Source organism: Megascapheus bottae, chromosome 19 (assembly GCF_031878675.1).
Source record: "Megascapheus bottae isolate mThoBot1 chromosome 19, mThoBot2.hap1, whole genome shotgun sequence".
Lineage (NCBI taxonomy): Eukaryota > Metazoa > Chordata > Mammalia > Rodentia > Geomyidae > Megascapheus > Megascapheus bottae.
Window position 1 is genome coordinate 15,398,734 of NC_143527.1, and position 20,800 is coordinate 15,419,533.

General features: G+C 34.2%; 1 protein-coding gene across 1 annotated transcript in view; it reads right to left on the reverse strand.

Moving 5' to 3' along the window:
• Dcc (DCC netrin 1 receptor) overlaps positions 1-20,800 on the reverse strand; it is a 934,207-nt gene that overhangs the window by 461,997 nt on the left and 451,410 nt on the right. Inside the window, exons 4-5 of the mRNA XM_090353075.1 lie at positions 11,663-11,813; positions 9,567-9,703 (exon numbers count right to left, since the gene is read on the reverse strand). Of these exons, the coding sequence (XP_090209201.1) occupies positions 9,567-9,703; positions 11,663-11,813 (288 nt within the window). The remainder of the gene's footprint in view (positions 1-9,566; positions 9,704-11,662; positions 11,814-20,800) is intronic.

Here is a 20,800-nt window from a genome sequence, read left to right on the forward strand (position 1 = left end):
TGCCTTTGTCTGTTTACATGTATTTGAATGTATCTCCTTAGCCTTACTTAATAAAAGAACTATGTGTTTTCTCAACACAGCTTATGTGCAAACACAGAACTAATGGCTGCAGAATGCATACAAGATCCTTAGTAAACTGTCTAAAACAACACCAGAATTCATTAAAAGTAAAGCATATTCATTTATACAGGTAATAAAGCATAATAGTAGGCTCAGTTTAAACGTGACTTTGGTTATTGCTTAATTAGAGAAATTGAAATTAATTTTTTTTACTCTTTGTACATACTGACTCAAAAATAACATACTTAGAGAAGTCTGAGAAAGAAAATGTTCAACTCCATCAGCAGTATTAATAGTAATTGTATTTACTGAAGTCATGTCATTGCTTGCTGAGTGATAAGCCATGTGGCAATGTGACAACTGTCTTTTGAAGAGAACTGGGCTATGTCTTATAAGTTACAAGGCTCTCAGAGATGACTGTCAGATCTCTCTCAAATATGTCTCTACCTTTTCTTCTACTTACAAGATTCCCATATTTTTTTTTCACTTTACGGTTATATATATATATATATATATTTTTTTTTTTTTGCCAGTCCTGGGCTTGAGCTCAGGGCCTGAGCACTGTCCTTGGACTTTCTCAAGGCTAGAGCTCTGCCACTTGAGCCTCAGCACCACTTCCGGCTTTTTTCTATGTATGTGGTACCGAGGAATTGAACCCGGGTCTTCATGCATGCTAGGCAAGCACTTTAACCACTAGGCCAAACTCCCAGCCCCGGTTATATTTATTGGAGTTAATTTAACATTTTTCCCACAGCATATTCAGATTACCCACATGCTTACACTACGTGAAATACTGTATCCTCAATAGGCTCTTTCATTTCTCTAACAGCAGTAATCTTAATAATCTTTATAATCTGAGAGGCACTCACTTCAAAACGAGTAGTTAAATCAGTAGAACTAGTAGCCACTAATTTAGAGTGAATTCATGGGTGTCCTCCACCTTTCCATACATTCGAAGAACCTGTATTTATTAAATTATCATAAATAAGAAAGGAAGGAATTGAACCCCCTAAAACTAGTTTCAAGCCAGTTCCATATAACCTACATGTCTTTATTAGATACTAGTGAATTTATAACGTAACTTTGTCAAAGTTAAATTACAGGTTAATTCCCTGTGTATCTTAATGGCGTATCCAATACAACTAGGACTTCAAGATGCTTCTTCACCTATTATAGAAGAGTTAACTGATTTTCATGATCATACTCTTATAATCGTTTTTCTTATTAGTACCTTAGTCTTATATATTATTTCATTAATATTAACTACTAAGTTAACACATACTAGTACTATGGACGCTCAAGAAGTAGAAACAATCTGAACAGTATTACCCGCCATTATCCTTGTTATAATGGCACTACCTTCACTACGAATCTTTTCTTTTTCTATTTTTTTATTGTAATTAGTAAAAGGGTTACATGATATTTGCCAGATAGAAGGTGCATTAATTCACATACATAGATACCCTTTCACATGTCTTGGTACCCATTTCCCTCCCCCCCCACACCCCCCACCCATCTTGGTTTTCCCCCTTCCCTATCAAATTTCAAATATTTCCCATATTTTGTTTCTTTAATTTCCCACCATTCAGACTTTTGATAGAATAAAAGAAATCAGATGAATAAAATGATAGGAAGTAGTGAAATGACACCAAGTTGGTAATAGGACAATCACCCCTGTGTAGCTGTCTTCCCATTGAAAGATACTCAAAACTTTAAAAACTAACAATACAATACTTTTCCAGCCCATCAACGGTTACTCTGTCTTCATGACTGATCAGCTAAGTTTTCTAGGTCTATACCATCGGTGGTATCTTTTGTGTTGGGTAGATTATGAAAACAGACTGACAGAACCAGGACAGAAACAAATAATTTTCCATGCTACTGTCAGAGGACATAAATAGAGTATAGGAAAGATGGAGGTGGTGCTCAAGTTGGCAAAATATTTCAAGGATCACTGTATAGATTTGGCTCTTAGTTGATGACATTTCTGCTGTGTAATTTAAGCTTGTGTAGGCACCTCAAGATTGTTAACACTGCCACTGTGTGTTAGCTTAAACCTGCACACATTCAGGGAAGCTCCTGATTGCATATACCAAGCTAGGCTGAAGAGTGGTGTGTGGGGGTGGAGAGAGCAGCTGTGTCACTAAAAAGCAACATGTATTTAGTGGTCCTTCTGGAGTCATGCCAACACTGTGATGCAGACTACTGTTCCTGCATCTCTGTCATAGGGCTTGAGCCCTTTGGATCCATCAGCTCCAAATACCTGCTCTAACACACTGAAATGTTTGGCTAACCTGAAAATTTTGTGTAGTAAATATAATTGCCTGGCAGGAAGCTTTCTGTCTGCAGTATAGACCATGCTTTGGAATAAATCCAACTGGAACCATTTTTTCTTTTTTGCAAGTGGCACTGAAAGTCAGAGAAACAAAGGGAGAATCTACATGCTCTCACCTACAGTGCTGCATTTGAATGGGTCAGTAGGTAGAGAAATAACCCTGCCCTGGAAAGTCCAAAGGACTCAACTAGCAAGTGGAACTGGCAGATAAGGGTTGAACTCACTCAATGTACTAAATGTGAGAAGGTCCAGTCACCGAGGCGAGAAGCCTGGAAGAAGCAGTCAGTCAATATTGTGCATTGGTGTACCAGATAAATGTCCTGTCCTCAGACCCCAGGTGGCTCAGTGGAAGGAGGACTTTATCTTCCAAAACAAAGGTAAATGATCTGATCACTGACGGAGCATGTGCATGGCAACTTCAAAATACATCTGTAACTCAGCCACCTGTGTCTTAATTCCTTTTTAAAATTAATAAATATCTGGTAAGTACATATACTTTAGATTAAAAACTGATGAGGACTATAGATCTAACTCCCTAATAGAATGCACAGTGAGCATAAGTTAGATGCTGAGTTCAATTCCGAGCATTGAAAGAAAGCAGTGAAAAAAAAAAAGACTGTTATTCTGTTCTTCTGAGTTGGATCATGTCAAATATGCATTTGGGAATTCTAAACACAAGAATATCACAGAAGGGTGTGAGAAATCTGAGAGGTATAAGTGCAATATTAGGAGAATCAAAATAAATGAGAGATTACTTCTGGCTGATTGAACAGGATTGTCAATATACAATGTATATAATGGTTCAGTTTAGTATATGAAAATGAAACTAACACTAACAAAAGCCAAAGCTAAAAGAATCAAAAGGGCTGTTTGAGCTGAGAAAGGTAGTTTCTAGACAGTGATATTGTTAGGATCCACTGCCTTCTCTATCTACCACTTATAGGTACCCATACTCTGTAGTCATTACAAAAATTGTGGGACAAAAACTATGAAATAATTTCATAAATATAAAATGAATGTCTTGCAATCTTGAACATATATTTAGAAAAAGCAAGCTGTGAACTGGTCACTTCTTCCTCTAAACACAACATAAGTCCTTTCCTGATGATTTAAGACCAAAGCATGATTGATACAAATCATAGAAATATGCCCCCCAAGCCGATATAAGTAGGACATTAATAATAAAGGGAGCAGTTCCGCTTCATTTTACATACTGCTCAGCTGTGTATAGTGCTTTTTAAGGAATTGCATACACTTACATCATGAATAAGTCGAAAGAGCTATTCCAAAAAGTAAGTAAATGAAGGTCATAAACAATTTAAGGTACAGAGAAAAAGAAAAGTGATAGCCCTGTTGGACTATGAAAGATGACAGTATATGCAAATGCATGTCAGGTTTAGACAGAAATAAGTAAAACTCCTATATTCCTCTCTATATACATTCTAAGTAGATTTCCATATCCCCATGTAAACTATTGTCCCATGCTGTGTGTTGGGAATACTTGAATGGTACTCCCCTGAAGTTTTTTTTACCTGTAGATATCTTTGCTGTATCATGAAAATTAGAATCTTCATTTTTCTACCTCATTATTTGTGTTATTTGCACAAACTGAAATGATATTTTTCAAATCAGTGACAACATAATACTATCAGAAATATGACTACATGTTTGGAAGGTAATAAAATATTAATTAAAATATTCAGACTACTCAATTATCTTCAGGGTAAAATGCTATTTTCCCTTAGGAGCCTACATGCTGCTTTGCAAATATTAATTTATTTTCAAAGGAGGTATAAAGTAACATAAATTTACCACTGGGAGCCAGCTTAGGGTAATAGAAAGCCATGGTCTGGAGTACTGGAACTAAGATTCTAAACCCTAAGCTACCACAGCCTACCATGAAAGAGGCAAGCCACCAATCTAGTTAACGCATATACATTCTCAAGTAGAATGTTAAAGATTCTAATCTTCTCAGTAGCTGGCAATAAAGAAATAAGTAACAAGTAAAGGAAAGCTTTAGAATAAATCCTTAGATTAGACACTTAAGGTTAAAGCTGGTTGTCCACACTGAGGCAAGCCATATCTAAGAAGAAGTAGTTCTTGATACAGCAACACCTGTAACCCACTACAATCATTCTTTATGTATTAAGTTACAAGTCCACATAGATCTGTGGTAAATACCATTAGAAGAAAATTATAGAACCTACATATTCTTATCTAAAAGAAGCTTGTTTAGGGCCCAGAGTGTAGCTACTGGTAGAGTACCTGCCTCACATGCACAAAGCTTTGGGTTAGAGTTCTTGGTACCACATACACAGAAAAGGCTAGAAGTGGTGCTGTGGCTCAAATGGTAGAGTTCTACCCTTGAGAAAGCCCAAGTGCCTCGACCCTTAGTTCAAGTCCTAGAATTGGCAAAAAGGAAAGGAAAGCTTTGTCTAAAATTCTACCATCATATTATTTCTTAACAAGTTGAAACTCTGACGTTAAACATGGTGATGAGACAATTTATTAAAAGCAAAAACCAGTTAGACCTAAGTGCACAGCATGAGGCAGACAGGAAGCAATCATTGATGAGCTTGTGATAGAGCCAGAGAGACTGAAGTCCTAAAAGCAATCGCATGTAACTAAAACAGTACAAAGAATTCAGATTGCTATGTTATTTCCCCTAAAGACAGCATTCCAGTGATTTCTTGGTAGAAGAGAACTAGTGAGGCGAGAAATATAACTACATCAACAGATATAAATTATCATCTGCATTCATGAAAAGATAACATGACTTCTAAACAATACATAGCAAGATGGAAATATAACTTCATCCAGGCAAGAAGGCAACCAATTGTGTCCCTACATAGAAGAGCTCAGTAAAGTGTATCCTCGCCTCCTCGCTCTTGCATATCTTGTGAATCAGGATTCCTACCAATTGTCTTATTTTCTTGCCATATTGAAATCCTGTGAACCACGCCTACTGCTACATTGTTTATGTTGGTGTTTCCACAGTTCCTCAGTTTACATTCTAATTATCCGACCAAAAAATACAATACCTGCATCCCTGCTATCATCCTCATGTGGTAGGTGTTATCATTGCTCCACATTTTCCAGGTAAGAAAACGAATACCAAGAGCTCAAGTATCTCCTTAGTCACTGATAAAGCGGATGAATCAAGACACAGACCCAGGCCTTTTGCTCATATTGAAACTCTTTCAAGCCATTCTGTGCTCTAGCTTGGATTCAGGGACCAACACTGATTAACATCACAGACCTAGATTTTCTTTCTCCAACCAAGTCCTTTTGTTACCCATCTCTAAACCTGTGATTACTCCTTGGCATGTGAAAGTTGTATCACAGCTCTGAAGCTTCAACCAGAAATGAGGTCAGGAATCTTACTGGGATGTAGGCTTGTGCTAAGAGGAGTTTTATACATGTACCTGGGCCAGCTTTGAACTTCAGCAATCCCAAACTCAAGCCTTTCAAATTACCAAGCTGGAGAGCCTGATTCAACCAGGCCTGATTCCTAAATATCAGTACTGAATAACTAATATCTTGAAGCAAAAACAATCATGAAATATATTCATCCACTCAAAGAAAGAAAAAAAAGAGTAACATTCCATTTTCCCTTTTTTTTTGCATTTTGGATGTGTAGATTTAAGTAGTCATTTATATCAATCTAAAGGTAATTGCCTATACATTGGTAATACTACCAGTCTGCTTTGTTGCTGCTAAAATTAAACCTCACCAACGAACTTTCTGTATGTCTTTCTATACATTAGAATATAAAACAGAAAACACTGAGTAGTTTCAAATTGAAAGGCAGAAAAATAAGATAGAGGAATAAAAGGAAGTAACAATCTGAAGGTATATTCCATAACAACCATTATAGTAAGTGTTTTAATTCTAATGTGTAAGTTAAATGTTTACATGCATTTTGAATAAATAGGTAGTCAGTAGTACCATCAAATATTTGATTATTTTGTGACAAAAATACAAATGAGGAAAGGAAACCTATTTCTTAAAGCAAGCTATTTCAAATTATTCAGATAGGAAAAAGCACAGGATGCACTCATAAACTACTCAACAACTGACTGCCAGCAAGCTTCCTACAATAAGTAGACTAGGATTAGAGTGCATCAAAGATAATTAAAATAAAATGGAAGGTTTATAATAATAGTATAGAATTACAAAATCACTGAATCATGAGTATAACCAAGTTGAATTCTGAAACCACACTAAAGAAAAAGATAAAAATCTGTAAGCTAAATCTATTTTAAAATATAACAAAGCTCTAAATATAGATGAAATGCATTTTATAATTATTTATTTAATTTATTTATTTTATTTTTTGCCAGTCCTGGGCTTGAGCTCAGGGCCTGAGCACTGTCCTTGGACTTTCTCAAGGCTAGAGCTCTACCACTTGAGCCTCAGCACCACTTCCAGCTTTTTTCTATGTATGTGGTACCGAGGAATCGAACCAGGGTCTTCATGCATGCTAGGCAAGCACTTTAACCACTAGGCCAAACTCCCGGCCCCTGCATTTTATAATTAATATTTTCAACTTATTGTGTTTAAAATGCCTATCTTGAAAATATAGTCTATATAACTAGCAAAATCCAGTATGCAGTAATTACATTTAAAGCTGATAAAATTGAACATCATAAACATATATAGAAAATAGTATAGCAAAATCTTAATAGTTTCATTTGGAAGAAGAATTTCTTGGTGTGAACTTCTTGGTTTACATTTGTATTTTTTTAAAGTTTGACCTATACGTAGTGCTACCATTTCTTTAATAATGACAAATGCTTTACTTTAAAAAAACAACCAATATACAAGTATACATGTATATGCATAAATATGAATGTGTATATATATGAGTGTATATATAAGTACATACTGCATATGACTACATGTATTTGTGTTAAAAGTATCTAAAGAAAAAAAGTATCTAAAGACTGTAAGAATATATCAGTAGTTGATTCTTGGACTTTATAGTTCTTAAAGAAGTATATTTTTTAATACTTTTATGAATATCTTTATTACAAAAGAAAAATGTATGCTTTCTCTTTATAATACATTTGGATCTCATCTTCCACAAAGAAATAAACCATTAGGTTCTTAATTTTATTTTCATCTGTGTATTTCTTATGGAAAACAAAAGCACTGAATTTACTACCAGATACCTATAAAATAAATCCTCTGCCTTCTTTCTTTGTCCTAAAATTTCCTTCAAGCTTCAAGAGAGGTCTCATAGGTGTCATATTCTTAAATTTGTTGAACAAGCTCATGTTTCACTTATTTATATCCTTCATAGACATGAACTTGATTGTGTTCCTTCTGACCATCTTTTTTTAAATCAGCACTGAAAACTGCTCATCTGGTCTATTTTATTCCTTCATAATTTGTGTTAACCTTCCAGTCCATTCACTTTTATGCTTGTACCAGAACATACTGAAGAAAACTTTGAACTTTAGTCAAAGAACAAAAACATTTGTACATTTGAACTTCCGTTCAAATGAATGTATAAAAAGCCATGTAGTTTTATTTATTTGACTTTTTCATGGTGACTTCTGACATTTTGTTCACTTGTTGAACTCTCTACATTAGCACACTAGATTGTCTTCAAAGATGGATGACAGGGATTCTGATATGATTTTGTGCTAGAAAAAAGTGATATAATATTCATTTAGTCAGCCTAGGTTGGACTCTAGTTCTCTATGTATATCACCTTGTAATTTGTACAGCAGAAAATGTCTGTTATTGGTTCAACTCACATGGCTTTACTAATATGCCATTAAGACTGGGCATCGGTGACTCACACGTGTTATTTTAGTTACTAAGGAGTCTGAGATCTGAGGATCATTGTTTGAAGGCAACTTGGGTAGGAAAGTCTGTGAGACTCTCATCTTCAAGTAACAATACAAATGTAGAAAGTGAAGCTGTGGCTCAGTTGTAAAGTGCCAGACTTGAGCACCAAAGCTTAAGGACAGTGACCAAGCCCCGAGTTCAAGCCCCCAAAACAATCAAACAAAAGAACAACTAGGAAAAAGAGAGGCATTTCTGTGTGTAGTCATTTAGTTCTCTAAATTATTTGATCCACTAAAATATGGAATATGACTGTGTTAAATTGTTGCAATGTTAAAGGAAGCTTATATGGTAGAGTAATGTTACGTTTTTATGCAGAGAATTAAAGTCTTGCTCAGTGCTAACTTAATAATTCTGTTTTGATGAAAGAATAAGCAAGTGTGTTGCCTAATCCATCATCTGTATTATTATTCAGCCCAAGGATGAAAGTACTTCTGAATAAACTTTAACATAAAAAATTGGATAATATAATAGCATTCATATATGGTCTAGTAGAATAAGCAGGACAGGATATGTTTTTGTTTCTCCAAAAAAACAAAAACAGTAAAGCAGTCTTGATTCTTCCTAGGCAAAAGGAGAAGCATCCAAAGGTTGGCAAGCAATTTTTTGTAGCTGTCCAGGGGGAAAACAAAAAGCCCAAATATTAAAGTATTACCCCGAACTACATGGTTCAAGTCAAACTGTGTACAGAAAACTGGAGTGAATGATAAAATATGTCCTTGTTTGAATACTTACCATGTATAACAATTATTATTATGTACTTATACATGGGTAACTGATTTCTACATAATATTAGCAAATTCAGGCTCCTTAAATTTCTTAAAATTATATACTTGCTTTCAAAGTTTTCCTTAGATATAACCTACTTGAGCTGTATTTCTATAATAATAAATGAATCTTGCCAGCACTCTGAATTGAATGTCAGTGATTCTGACATCTCAAATAACATCTGCTTTTCTACTGATATGAATGTTACATAACTCTCTTACTCTCTTCTTCATTAACTTTTCCCACATATGGCATTTTGGAACTCTTTAATGTCATTCAACATATCTTTCAATTAATAACTATGGTTCATTATAGTTTTATCACTAGAGTAATTACACTAAATAGCATTACAGCTAAATTTCAATTAACCAGCAAGTTTTCTCAAAATCTGTGTTGAGCCTTTGCAAAACAAATCAGAGTAAAGCCAGGGTATGGGAGGAATCCTGGGATTTCACAAACTCACAGTGATCTGTGATATGCATTCAAAACAGCATGGTGATGTATCTTGAAGGGTACTCAGTAAGCTGATGTCCAGCTGGTAACTTACCCAAGACTGAGAGCTCAGCGGAGGCACTGATGTTCTCATTCTTATATGTGACAACACAGGTATATGCTCCACTGTCATCATCTGTCACGTTGGAGATGAGCAAATTGCTTCCACCCAATAAAGAATACTTTTTAGACCTTTAAGACACAAGGCATATATAAATAAGCAGTGAATTCATATATAGATGTACAGGACAAATTCTCAGAAACATAAATGAACATTAGCACAGTCTGACTTAAAAGTAAAGAAGAAATCCTGCATTACAAAAGCCTTGTAACAAGTTTTCTTGAACTAAACTTACTTCAAGGTAAACAACTCTCATGGGGAAGCTGTGTGTGGTGGTAAACTAGAACATGGAGTAGATTTAGCATAGAAAAGAAACAGACAGATAATTATGCCTGATTTATCTCTGAGATGTGTTTTTTCAAGTGGAAATGAATGCTGTGTGCCTTGACATCCAGTTAGCTGATCCTGAATAATGTGACATTTCAGCTGAAGCAAGAGCTCCAGGTACATGTGGAGAACACACTATGACAATCTGAGGCTGTGGATACATTTCTTGTATATTTTTTATGATCTCAAAAATACTGTTAATGCATAGCCATGCATTGTCGTTGGGTAGTACATATTTAAACTGGATACAATTTAAAAGGTGAATTTATGATTTCTCCATGTATTTCATCATGGAAAATAATTGCATTAAAAGAAATACAGCAGATCTTCATATTAAATCCATTAGCACAACAATGTTCATTGCAGCACTATTTACCATAGCAAAGATATGGAACCAACTCAGATGCCCCTCAGTAGATGAGTGGATCAACAAGATGTGCTACTTATACACAATGGAAATTCTATGTTGTTGTCAGAAAAAAACACATTGCCCCATTTGTAAGGAAATGGAAAGACTCAGAAAAAACCATATTAAGTGAAGTAAGCCAGACTCAAAGGAATATAGGCTCAATGGTTTCCCTTATTTGTCTTAATCAGTAGAGACATTGGGCTCTCCTAGCAGAGATTTACTATAGAGCAAAACCTAGATAGTTAAGGCCATATAGGATGAGGCTAAATGAAAGGACCTCCAGGATATAGAAACAAAAGCCATATAATGAGTGATTGTTGTCCCTAATGTACTATGTTGTATCTCATCTCTTTTGCTGTCCCTTGGTTATCTAATATTGTTACAGTATTTCACCTTGTTATCTGATATATTGTATATATGTTTATTTGGTTATTTGAAGTCAGATAGGGAAGGGAGGAAAACAAGATAAGGGGCAGGGTTGGGGGGAGGGAAGTGGGGACCATGTCATGAGAAAGGGTATCAGTGTTTGTGAAGTAATGCACCTTCTATCTGGCAAATATAATGTAACCCTTCTATTAATTACAATAAAAATATATGGAAAAGTGTATAACAGTCCTTTATCAGATCAATAAAGTTACTTTCTTAAGTGAGGTCCATTTAATCACAAATGTTTCAAACTAAGTATTACATTTTATTTCAGGCCTGCTTTCAAACTCTGCCTAATTATCAACGTTCACATGACTCAAGGCCTGTCTTGGTCCTGGATCTCACCTTAAATATTTGTCATAACTGGGATAGTCAGAGACATAGTTAGAGCTAAAATAATCACTCAGGTTTATAATGACATGGTATTTATTAATTCTGGTTTCTTTTCTCATCCCATCTTGTCTAATATAATTAAAGGATGAAATTTCACAGACTTATGGTGGACAGCTGATATTTTTGATACAAAATGTGAGGGGTGTATTTACAGAAAAATTTTTAAATGATTACATGCCAGATAGTTAAGCCTATGTACCACCTGACATAGGTATCTATGTGTTCATACATGTGGCAAAATCATTTAAAATCCAATTCCAGGGCCACTCTATCCTTCTCAACCTTCATTCAGAAATGATATCATAAACATTGGCTTTTACCTTTGTTATCTCATCTCATTGAGTAAATGCCTTTCTTACTGTATCATTCCAAGTACTGGGAGGAATTCCAGAACCAAGCATTGTTGATGCTTCTGCCAGTGTAGAGAAGGATCACTAGGGATATACACTTTACAAAAGGGTCCAAGGCATCATACCTGAGTTGGACCACTTCCTCGCCTCGTAACCAGGTAAAACTTGGGGGAGGATAGCCAGAAACACAGCATTCCAGAACAGCATCTTTTCCTTCAATGGCTACAACGTTGGATGGTCTTTGCAGAAAATACAGCTGTCTATGTAGTCCCGGGTCTGCAGAAAGAAAAAGACAGGATCCCGTATTTCATGAAAAGCATTGCAAAGATCAGTGCTATAGCTCATCTATTTTCTACTGTAAAATAACAGAAGATGAAGAGGAAATTGAAGTAATAACAGTGAATCTTATGTGTAAATTTGTAAGGAACTTTTTCCATTGCAAATACCAGGATTAGAACATCAGAAGTAACTCATGACTCGCAAGTCACTCATGTTAGTCACGGATCTTGCTTTCTTGTCATCCCTGAGGAGCCAATCAATATGACCAACAACTTTTCTAAATATTACCACCCCAAATATTTGACAGATTTAGTTATTCTGTCAACAAAATGTTCTCCATCCTCTTCAGCTCTGTGTACCTTGTCTGTGGCTTTGTCTATCAGAAAAACAAACATTAAAATTATGTTAAGGAGCACACAGGCACAGAGGATTCTAACATGACAGGTTTTGAAACTCCTTTTCCTTCCTTCACAAAGGCATTGGCACTTTGTAAAACTTACATTTGCTTGTAGGCTTTGCAAGTCAGTCAGGCTACCTCTAAGTCTTTCCTTAATTTTTAAAATTTGAGCTGAATGAAATATTATGTTTACTTCTATTTCAGCTTCAAAATGCATTTGTGCTACCCATACAGCATTATTCAGGTGTATTGGCAGGTAACTGTAGCAGTGTCCACAAAACTGAAGAACTTATTTGATGCAAACTCATTATTTCTATATCAGCTATAACAGGAAAAATAAAATAAAACTGTGCGTCTTAAGGACTGATTTTCACACTGAAGAAATGCTCTTTATAGTACACAGTATGCCTTCCTTTCACGATGTAAGCTCCATTCATAGTCTATCTTGAGGAAGTCACCAGGATCAACTTCCCTTTAATACATCCTCTGAGCTGTTGATTAAAAGTTCATGATGCCTAAGTCTATTTTTTAACAAAAAAAATGCTCTATTTCTTCATCCCCTTTAAAATTCACAGCTCTCTAGCCATGTTTAATTAAGACTATTTTCAACCAAATGCCTTAAGCAGAATTAGCTTATAATCTGTCATGCTGCCAAATCAAGGTAAAATATCCATGCAAAGAAAATGAGGCAACAAAATCTTAAGACCTAGGATTGAGGAAGAAGAAAAATCCTTGAGGGCGATTAGATACAATTGTTCCAGAACAAAGACTGTTGGTGCTTACATAGGAAGTTGTGTGAGATAGGACAGAATAGATTTTAACACTATCTTTAATATTCCTTTTCCAGGATCAGCTCTATAAAGGTTGACCATAGGGTAAGAGAGAACAGTAACAAACAGTTGAGAGAGTGACTGTCATCTAAAATAGTCTCTGTGTGGAGAAATATGAATTCACACTTTCTTGTGATTGCCACATCTGTCTCTGGTTGTTCTAGACACATAAATAAATACTCTTCACAATAAAAATATTGAAAGCATTTTTCAAATGTGTTATCCTTACGAAACCAACACTGTAGAAAACAGCCTCCAAACTTCTGAAAGTTGCTTGTGTTGTGTTTTGGTTTTTTCTTCCAAAGTTAAACAAATGTGTTTCTAAAGATAATATGACTGGCAAAAAAAATTCTGAAATAGTCAAGTTTTATACAATGTGCATTTACACGGAACATTTCTTGACATGAAGGCCTATTCATCCTGACACATTTTCTTTACCATCTGCTAATCAGAAGAAATATTTTCATTACATACATTTCATAATGTTATTTTATCATATCACCTCCAATAAATATCAAGAGAAGTCTAACTTAAGTTATTCTTCTAGATAAAGAACCTTTGCATTTAACCATACACAGGTAAAGCATTTGTCTACAGATGATTCAAAATTTCAATGTAAACGATTACAATAAAGTTTATCATAAAGCAAAATCATAAAACCTAAAATGATTCATTTTTAGAACATAGGTTAAATTTTGCAATTACCAAAAATTTAAGTAGGTAGTAGAAAGTTTCTGTCTGTCAGATCATCAGAGCTCTTTCTTCTATCACTCAGTGTCTTTTATCACTGTCTTCCATTACTATGATTCATATATCATAGTAAACCCATACTGATACTCTATTGCTGACAAAAGTTGGTTGTTTACACTGGTTAGGTTTTGGGGGGCTTTTTTTATAAATATTTTTTATTATCTTTGGGTGGTTGTACAAAGGAGTTTTCAGTGAACATACCAGTGTTTGAATACAGTGTGTCTTCATTAGTGTCACGCCTGCCAATGTTTTCACCTACCCCTCTCAAACCACCTTTTATCTCTCCTAAAGTTAAGTTTTGACAAATACCATGTCATGTAGCTAGCACGGTATCCTATAGGGAAGTTTCACTTCCCTAACAATCTCCTTAGCTCAAGTATTCCTCTATTTTATATTTATTATCTGTACTTTAAACTTTAAGCAATCATTGATCTTTTCACTACATCTATTCCCTTCCCAGAAGTCATATCACTACAATCAAAAAGCATGCCTTGTGCAATAAATTTTCCTTTAGGAACTTGCTTTGGGAAATATCAAAGATATTGGAAGGACTTTCTGTTCTTATGTTTATTAGATTGTATGAACTTTTGGGTTTCCTCTCTTATTTCTTTGATGACTCACTCATCATTTAAGATTGTTATTCACTCTTTATATGTTTAATTTCTGTGATCTTTGTGTTGTGAGGTCTCATTTCTAGATTTAGAAATCTAGAAATCTGTTATGGTCTCATTGAATATGGGGTGATATTTCATTTTATTAATAATAGCTAAAACTTGTTAAAGTAAAATATGAATTACTTTACAGAAAGTCCAATGGGGTGCTGAGAAAAGTGTGTATCATGAATCTTCTTGATACTCAGTTGAGGCTGGGAGCATGGCCTAGTGGTAGAGTGTTTGACTACTGTGCTTGAAGCCCAGGGTTCAATTACTTGTTACCACATACACAGAAAATGCTGGAAGTGGTGCTGTGGCGATAGAACGATAGCCTTAAGAAATATTCTTGAGCCCAAGAATAGTGTTCAGGCCCTGAGTTCAAGCAGCAGAACAGGTTAAAAAAAAGAGAGAGAGAGAAGACTTTCAGCTGATGTCCTTCAAAACTATTCATGTGTCATTTAATATTTTTGCTGTTCTTTTTCTGAATTATCCATATATATTTATGAGTGGGATACAGAAGTGTCTCACTATGATTTTTGGTGGAGTTTATGTTTTGTTAATTCTAGTAATGGTTGTATAATTAAGTTGGTTGCATAGACATTTGTTCTATATGAATTTTAAAAAATGATTATGTCCATTTCTCTGTTTTGACCTTATTAATATGAAGTGACTTTTCTTGTCTCTTCTGCATATTTTTATTGAGGTCTACATTGTCAGATTTGTCTGTGACTACTACTTTCGTGATGTCCATTTGCTCTTTCCAAAAAAAAATCACCCTGAATTAATGTTTGTTTTTGTTGTTAAGTATTTTGTAGACAACAGATGTTTATGTCTTGCTTTATAATCAGCTCATCAATCTGAATCTTTTGATGGGTGAATTGAGACCATTACTATTCTGTTTTAATATGGAAAGTTCTGCAGCAATTCCTGCCACTATGTTATTTTATAGTGTTTGATTCTTTCCTTGATATTTTCCACTCATTTTTCTACTTATCTAGTGATACTTATTGTCTCCCTTATTCTCTTTGAATATCTGTGCACTGCTATTCAAGTGGTTAGGAACTGCAATCATTTTTTGTCTTGTAAAATTTTATTTCTCCTTCTGTTATAAACGGTAACTTTGCCGTCAGGGTAATCTAGGTTGGCAGTTGTTTCTAGACAGCCTCTAAGTACATCAGGCCATGTCTTCCCAGCTTTACAAGGTTTGCAGAGTTCTGCTGTGATTAGGAGTTTCTAGGATTCATTATACATTTTGGATATAAGTCTCTGATCGGTACTCACTGAAAAGATGATCCTTTCTCCATTGCCTTAATGCTGTACCCTTCAAATAACTATATTTGGGTGGATCTGTTCAGAAAAATTTATACTATTTGATTTAACTTATTTGTATATATATATACAGATATGTATATATACATATATACAAACATATGTATGTATATATACATTTATAGATGTGCGTATGTATTATACATGCATACAGATAGATATTGCTATAGATACATAAAAGAGTACATAGAAACATAAAGATATAAATATACCTCATTCTCCCTTTCTCTCTCTATATATACATATATTTTTCCATATATTTTTAATTGTAATTAATAGAAGGGTTACATTATATTCATCTGAAAGAAGATACATTACTTCACATTCATCGATACCCTTTCTAATGTCTTTGTCCCCATTTCCCTGCCCTAACCCCCACCCCTCTCTATATATACATATATTTTTTTTTAATGAAGACTATATTCTCTTGACTATTGTAACTTCATTTTAAGTGTCTGCCACAGGTAGTATCCATCTTCAGATTTTTTTTATGTCTTCCTTAGTTGTTTGCTCACTATTCTATATTTCTTTCCTTATAAATTTTAAATAGGTTGCTCCAAACTTACTTGATAGGTTTTTATCTTTAACATATGTTGCTAGTCTTTATATCACTAAGTTTATATTGCTACATAAGAATCCCCTGATATTGCCTAATTTTTAAAATTGGACCATTTGTTCCAGGTTATCCAAATTATGATATGCTTCATTTTGATTATTAACTATATGGTTTCAGAGGCATTGGAGCTGTGACCCTGATTATGCATATGAAAAAATGTTAACATTTTGACAATGAAATATATTTTCATTTCCTAAAAGATGTTTCTCTTTTAATACTGAGGAAACTCCTTTTCTCCCTAAAGAAAGGATAAAAATTTAATGGCAAATAGTTCACTGCCATAGAATATTACATAGGAATATGAAACATGTGAGATTCCTGAAATCCAGCAGTTTCCATTTTCCTTTGCTTCAAATGCCTGTCTGGTCAGTATCTTACTTTTAGTCTAGACTGTGGGTGAGTAAATGTAGACTTCTAGGACCAAAGATTGGAGTGATCTCTAGCTCCAGGCATTGTTCTCTGAGACTTCAGTATTTCTGTGTCCAACAAGAGGCTGACTAAGCTCGTGAATTAGTATTAAATTCATCAGCCCAATGCCTATTTCAACTCATTACCTGAGTAAGGAAATTATAAACTTTGGCTAAATTAAATATATACACGAAGCCAAAAACTGCACAGAAAATTCAGTTAAGATTGCCCAGAAATATAAATGATAATACATTGTCACTATCTCAAGGTATAATATTTTATGTTAGCTTGTGATCCAGCAAAACATATCTAAAATAAATGTAAATATAAAAAATTCATCCCCATAACTGGAAATTCCAAGTAAACATGTTAAGTGAGTTATTTAATTTTATTTTCATTCTACTAGGATGATTTTTTTACCATCTTCAGGGATAATACTCAAGTTGACATCTGTGTTATTTTTCTCTTTCAAATATGAATTTTGGAGGTGCTTTTAGGAGGTATACTTAAATTTTAAAAATAGTTTGGAAAAAATATGGCTGTCAAGGTTAATTTAGTATCATAGGGGACAGGTAGTTTTTATTTTTGTCTCTGAGTTTCCATTGCATTTTTAAAATGTTTTCAGAAATATATGTAATAGTGGGCCTGGAGTGCAGTCTAGTGGTAGAGTGCTTGTCATGCATGCACAAAGCCCTGGGTTCAATTTCTCAGTACCAAATACACAGAAAAAGCCAGAAGTGGAGCTGTGGCTTAAGTGGTAGAGTCCCGGCCTTGAGAAAGCCCAAAGACAGTACCCAGACCCTGACTTCAAGCCCCAGGACTGTCAAGAGTTAACAACAAGAAAAATATATGTAATATACTTAGAGTGAAGTGCTGTTTTAAACTCTAGTGTTGTGAAGTGTGTAGAAATTATACAAAGAGCAAAGAAATCACTAAAGCTAATGACAGAAACTCAGTAAAATACTTAGAGCAAACAAAAGTTCCAAATCTAAACTCCATAACAGTGTAAGGCAGAAAGCCTTAAGAGTTCTGAACTTGAAATTCTAAGATGTGGTGTTTGTTAACTAAATTGATTTTCATTGCACTATGACAAAATTGGTAGTTATTCATAAAAGTCATTTGTATTCTAACTCTTTGGCCTTCACATTCATATCCAAATATAATTATTTCACCAGCAGACCATGAAAAATTGTTAAAGTGAATTAAAGAACATAATAAATTACCAATAGGGTAATAGAGTATATGCTTGTTATGTTCTGTTGCCTCATACACTGGGTGGCAGGCACACACCTGAAATTTTGTTTTTATTCTTTAAACTATCTATCTATATCTATCTATCTCCATATATGTATACTATATACCTTTATGTATAAGTAGTATTGTTTTGGTCGGTTGTATGTCTTGAACCCTGGGCCTGGGCCCTGTCCCTGAGCTCTTTAGCTTAAGGCTAGCACATTTTAAAATAAAACTACAAGGAAAGTACAAATGTGCATCCCAGAAATAATTGCTTTACAATCAAACCTGGAAAGACAGATTTTTTTCTAATGTTAAATTTTTATATTTAGAGTTCAAAGCACACCCTTTTGTTGTGCTGTTCCTAAAAATGAATTAGCAAATTGCAATACTATTTTTCTAAATTGATTGCAGTCAATCATAATTAGCCTAGATCACAACCTAGTTCAGGTTTTTTCTGTTGGAGAAAATGAAAAGTGAGCCTGATGCTAAGACATGGTCACCTTGTCTTCAGAAAGCCTAGATAGCCAACTTTTATCAAAGCTCAAGAGGACAAGCAAATAAAGGATAGTCATTACAGGGACACATTTTCTGGATTGGAGAGATATAAATTTAGGCACACAATGTGATAACTCAAAACCTATGTCTATTTTTCTCATACCTTTGTCTTCTGCTTTAATGTCTTTTCAATGGAAATTCTGGCCTCTCCTCTATTATCTGAGTTGGAGATGACTAATCTTTTGCTTCTTTTTTTTCTCAGAAACAAACAATAATGTTGATAGTAAGTGTCAAAATAGTGGATATTATTAAGGATCCCAAAACACTTCTAATACAAATATTTAAATATGCTTATTAAGTGTACTTTGTCAGAAATAATTTGTCAGAAATCAATGTATTTTGAAGAACAAAAATTTTAGTGCAAATAGTGGTTATTAATTACATTCTTATAAATTTCTCCAATGAGTGATTTGAGAAAAATAACTTGGTATTGTAATACTTCCTGTATTCACATTGTTCTTATATACTTGGCTTACTTAAATGGAAACAAACCAATCTTAAACAGACACACAGCTGGAAAAAGAATATTCTGATTGGCTTTTCAGATCACTTCCCCAAATATCAATAAGCAATTTCCTGAAAGTTAGTCATCATGTGGAATCTGACCTTATATCACTAAACATTCTGTGGTATGTTTTAAAAATCCATTGGTCAATCTGATACATTGAATAAATCTTCTATCTGTGCATGGATTTGTCACATCAATCAATAGTCATTTATAAGGGTGAGTCTTGTAAATGTTGACTTTAGAGTATCAAAAAATCCTCATCTGTGGATATCACCAATCCCTAAGAAATGACTTTTAATACTGGAAACTCTCATACTCCCAATGGTCCATAAAAGCTTTTCAGATTTATACTTTTAGCTTAAAAGTTTAAATTTCATTGTAGTAAATAGAATGTAACCCTTCTATTAATTGCAATAAAAATATATGAAAAAAGAAAAAAAAGTTTAAATTTCATCCTTGGCAATAAGTATTTGTTTTCATTCATATTCCTGTTACCATTTGTTCATTAATTTTTTCAGAAAACATGTAGCAAGTTCCCAAGTCTAAAAACCCGGTTGATTTTCCTTCCAAGCATAAATAATGTTCAATAAAGGGGGGAAGAAAAATGCAATAGTTTGAAATTCAAATGTTCTCAGTAGTATTTACAGGAAAAATCTCATTGCTTTTTGATTTCCTTCATGTATATTCCCTATGTTGACATACAGATTATTTTAACATGTAAAAAGCATTAACTTTATACTGTTAATAGGGTTATTATTTTCTACTATTTTCTCAAGGACATTTGTAAATTAATATGGTACGGTATATAACATTGTTAGTATAAAAATTGATATGCCTTAAAAATCGCCTAGCAAGAAATGGGAAGTTATGTGGACTAAACTTTGAGGAACAATATCCTCACAATTTCAATGAGTCAGGTAACTCTTTAAACAACCAAGGATCCTTTTTCTTTTGTGCAAAAGAGCAGTTTTATACTTTTCAAATAGAAGTTATTTGTATTTCTTTTCTTATTCCCTTATCCTCTTCTTTCCTTTATGATGTTCTTGTTATCATTGTTTTTAGGTGAAATGGCAGTACAAAAATTGAACTGTGTCCAAATATTATCTTTTAGCAACAATTTAATCAAAGACATTAGAAACATTACACGAAAATAGTACAAATTTATATATGGATAACATATTCAGGAGTAAATCCTTAAGTCATTAACATGGGCCATACTTCCAAAGAAGTATCTGACAGGCATATGAGTAAAAGTGAGGAAATCAATTGGATGAATGTCTAGGAGTGGGATTGCTGGATCATAGGAAAGCTGTATGTTTACTCGAGAAACCGCCATATTGCTTCCCAGAATGGTTGAAAAGTTTACATTCCCACCAACAGTCTAATAGTGATCCCTTTTGGCTGCATCCTTGCCAGCATCTTTCTTGTTAATGTTCTTGGTAATAGCCATTCTAACTGGGGTGAGGTGCAAATGTCAATGTTGTTTTGAATTGTGCTTCTTTTATGGCCTGAGATGTTGAGCATCTTTTCATGTTTCTCCTGGCCATTCTTTCTTCTGAGAAGTCTCTTTAAGTTTTTAGCACATTTATTAATTGGCTTGTCATTTCTTTGACAATATGATTTTTTGGGAGGTTAAGCCATCAGCACAACCATGTTCATTACAGCATTGCCCACCACAGATAAGATATAGAATCATCCCAGA